Source organism: Thecamonas trahens, assembly GCF_000142905.1.
Source record: "Thecamonas trahens ATCC 50062 unplaced genomic scaffold supercont1.116, whole genome shotgun sequence".
NCBI classification, from domain to species: domain Eukaryota; order Apusomonadida; family Apusomonadidae; genus Thecamonas; species Thecamonas trahens.
In genome coordinates, this window is record NW_013657564.1 from 1 (window position 1) to 2,214 (window position 2,214).

At 58.4% G+C, this 2,214-nt stretch overlaps 1 protein-coding gene across 1 annotated transcript; it reads left to right on the forward strand.

The window, feature by feature from the left end:
• Nucleotides 1-95: 95 nt before the first annotated feature.
• Nucleotides 96-749, forward strand: AMSG_11556 (drug/Metabolite transporter superfamily protein; the record flags this gene model as incomplete). The annotated part of the gene is made up of 1 exon (XM_013897130.1): nt 96-749. A coding segment is annotated over one exon (654 nt), but the record flags the coding sequence as incomplete, so codon positions are not given.
• Between the last annotated feature and the right edge of the window lie 1,465 nt (nt 750-2,214).

The window sequence follows — 2,214 nt, forward strand, 5'->3', positions numbered from 1 at the left end:
GCTGAGGATCGCTGCGGCACGTTGCCTGTTTGAGATGAAGAGATGCAAGATGACGTTGTCAAGGTTGCAGCTTTGGCGTCGGCTCTATCGGGCTCATGAACTTGTCGATTTACGCCAACTCGCTCGGCACGTACCAGCTGTTCAAGCTCCTCTGTGTGCCCACCATCATTGTGATCAAGTATCTGAAAGCCGGCGAGGTTGTCTCGCGCAAGGTCATGGTGGCTCTGGCCATTCTCCTTGCCGGCGTTGGCTGTGCCACAGTAACCGATGTCACGCTCTCCTCGACTGGGCTCATGATCGGCCTTGGCGCAGTGGTCTCGACCTCGCAGTTCCAGATCTTTCAGGGCTCGTGCCAGTCGTCTGCTGGCGTCACCGCCATCCAGGCGACGGCATCTGTCACGCCGTACCAGGCGGCGTTTGCCGGAGGCATTGCGCTCTTCGTTGAGGTGCCGGGCAAAAACTCGGTACTCGACTATGAGATGAGCGCAACTGCGGCGGTGCTGATGGTGTGCTCGTGCGCTGGCGCGGTTGCAGTTAACCTCGCCGCCTTTGCGCTCATCGGCAAGACGTCTGCTGTTACGTATCAAGTTGTGGGCCATGCCAAGACGGTCCTCATCTTTACCGCCTCGTTCATCCTGTTCCCCTTCCACGGTGACGTTGTCTCCTCGCTCTTCAGCATCACGCTCGCCATTGCTGGCGCGGTTCTTTACGGTCACATCAAGGCCAAGGCCAAAGCAGGCGAGCCCGATGTACTGGACCTATGCATGTCGTGGGAATGAATTGCACGAGAGCCAATGGCTAGTAGCAGATGGAGTAGGACTGCCAGGGGGGGGGGGATTGGGTGTTTGTGTACACTGGCAGAACGCTTGCTGTTAATCGCGCTGTGGGCCATGCCAAGACAGTCCTCAACCTTACCGCCACGTCCAGCAGCTTGACCTTGCAAGACAACGTCAGAAACAGGTTCATCAAGGTCAAGGCCAATGCGGACGGGTCCGATGCTCTGCCCCTTGTTGCTTCCATCGCCTTAGCTTTCTCTTTCGCCTCTACCGTGCTTGTCTGCTTGCAACATGTCCAGAGTAGGGGTCAGAGGCATCATGGCCTCAGTAGTCCATTTGTGCGGCAGTATCGTAACTCGTGCCTCCGCCGGACATCGTCGATGACTTCTGCGGACATGCCCAACACGCTGCTGCGCTCGTGTGTGTCTCGATCAACGTCTGCTGGCCACTGCGTCTCTGTCTTGCCTATCTTCTGCTGGTGGGCTGGTTGGGCGTGGCCGGCCGATCGCCGAGGGTGAGTCACTGTGCTGATCGACGTGATCCGGCAGGCAGAGATGGCGAGCGCGATAGATGCGAGAACATCTCGAGCCATCAAGCGAGCGGGGCGATCGGCTGGTTGGGAGCTGGAGATGGCCGAGCGCACTTGGTACAGGCACTGTGGGATGCTCGAACTGTCCTTGAGCTCGGCTGATCGATGGGGATCATGGTCGATGTCGAAGCTGGTGTCCGCGTGAGGATGGATGAGGTCGAGCGCCATGCGGCTTGAGCCTAAGGTCTATCTCGGCAATCACTAGAACCGATGCGATGGCGATGGGTACTACATGTTGTGCGACTTTCACATCTGCTGGATGTGTGCCTGTAGGAAGGACGACATGTTGTGGTAAAGTGCGGATGCTGTGAGACAGGTGGGGCAGAGGGGGTCTCTGTGATGATGCTGATTGCGATCGGGGCGATGGCCGCGGTGGAGCGCCGATGAGCCTGCGGCAATGGCTACGACATGAGGTGAGGGGGTAAATGGTCATCGGGCGGTTGGTACTGGGGATGTGTGCCACGGACTGAGTACGTGGTTGTGACGAGCACTGCGATGCGAGTGCGTCATGGAGCGTGGCCACGACTGAGGAGTATGCGTGGATGGCTTTATCGACTGGCCAGTTGCTGGACAGCAGGCTCGTGACCAGCAAGCAGGTGATGGGATGGCTACCACACAACACACCGCTTCTACACGGATCTCCGCCAAGTCGACAACCCGTTTATCGGTCCCCATTCCGTACCCATGGCGGCAAGGTAAGGCATGTTAGCGTAGCAAGCAGAGCTGGATGCTTTTACGCGATCGAGGCTCGGTAGGAGGGCGTCCTTCAGGTGTGCGCAGACGAGAGTTGGGAACGACGCCCACATCCCCAGTAGCCCTTCCCGACGAGGATGCTATCAAGTTTGCCGA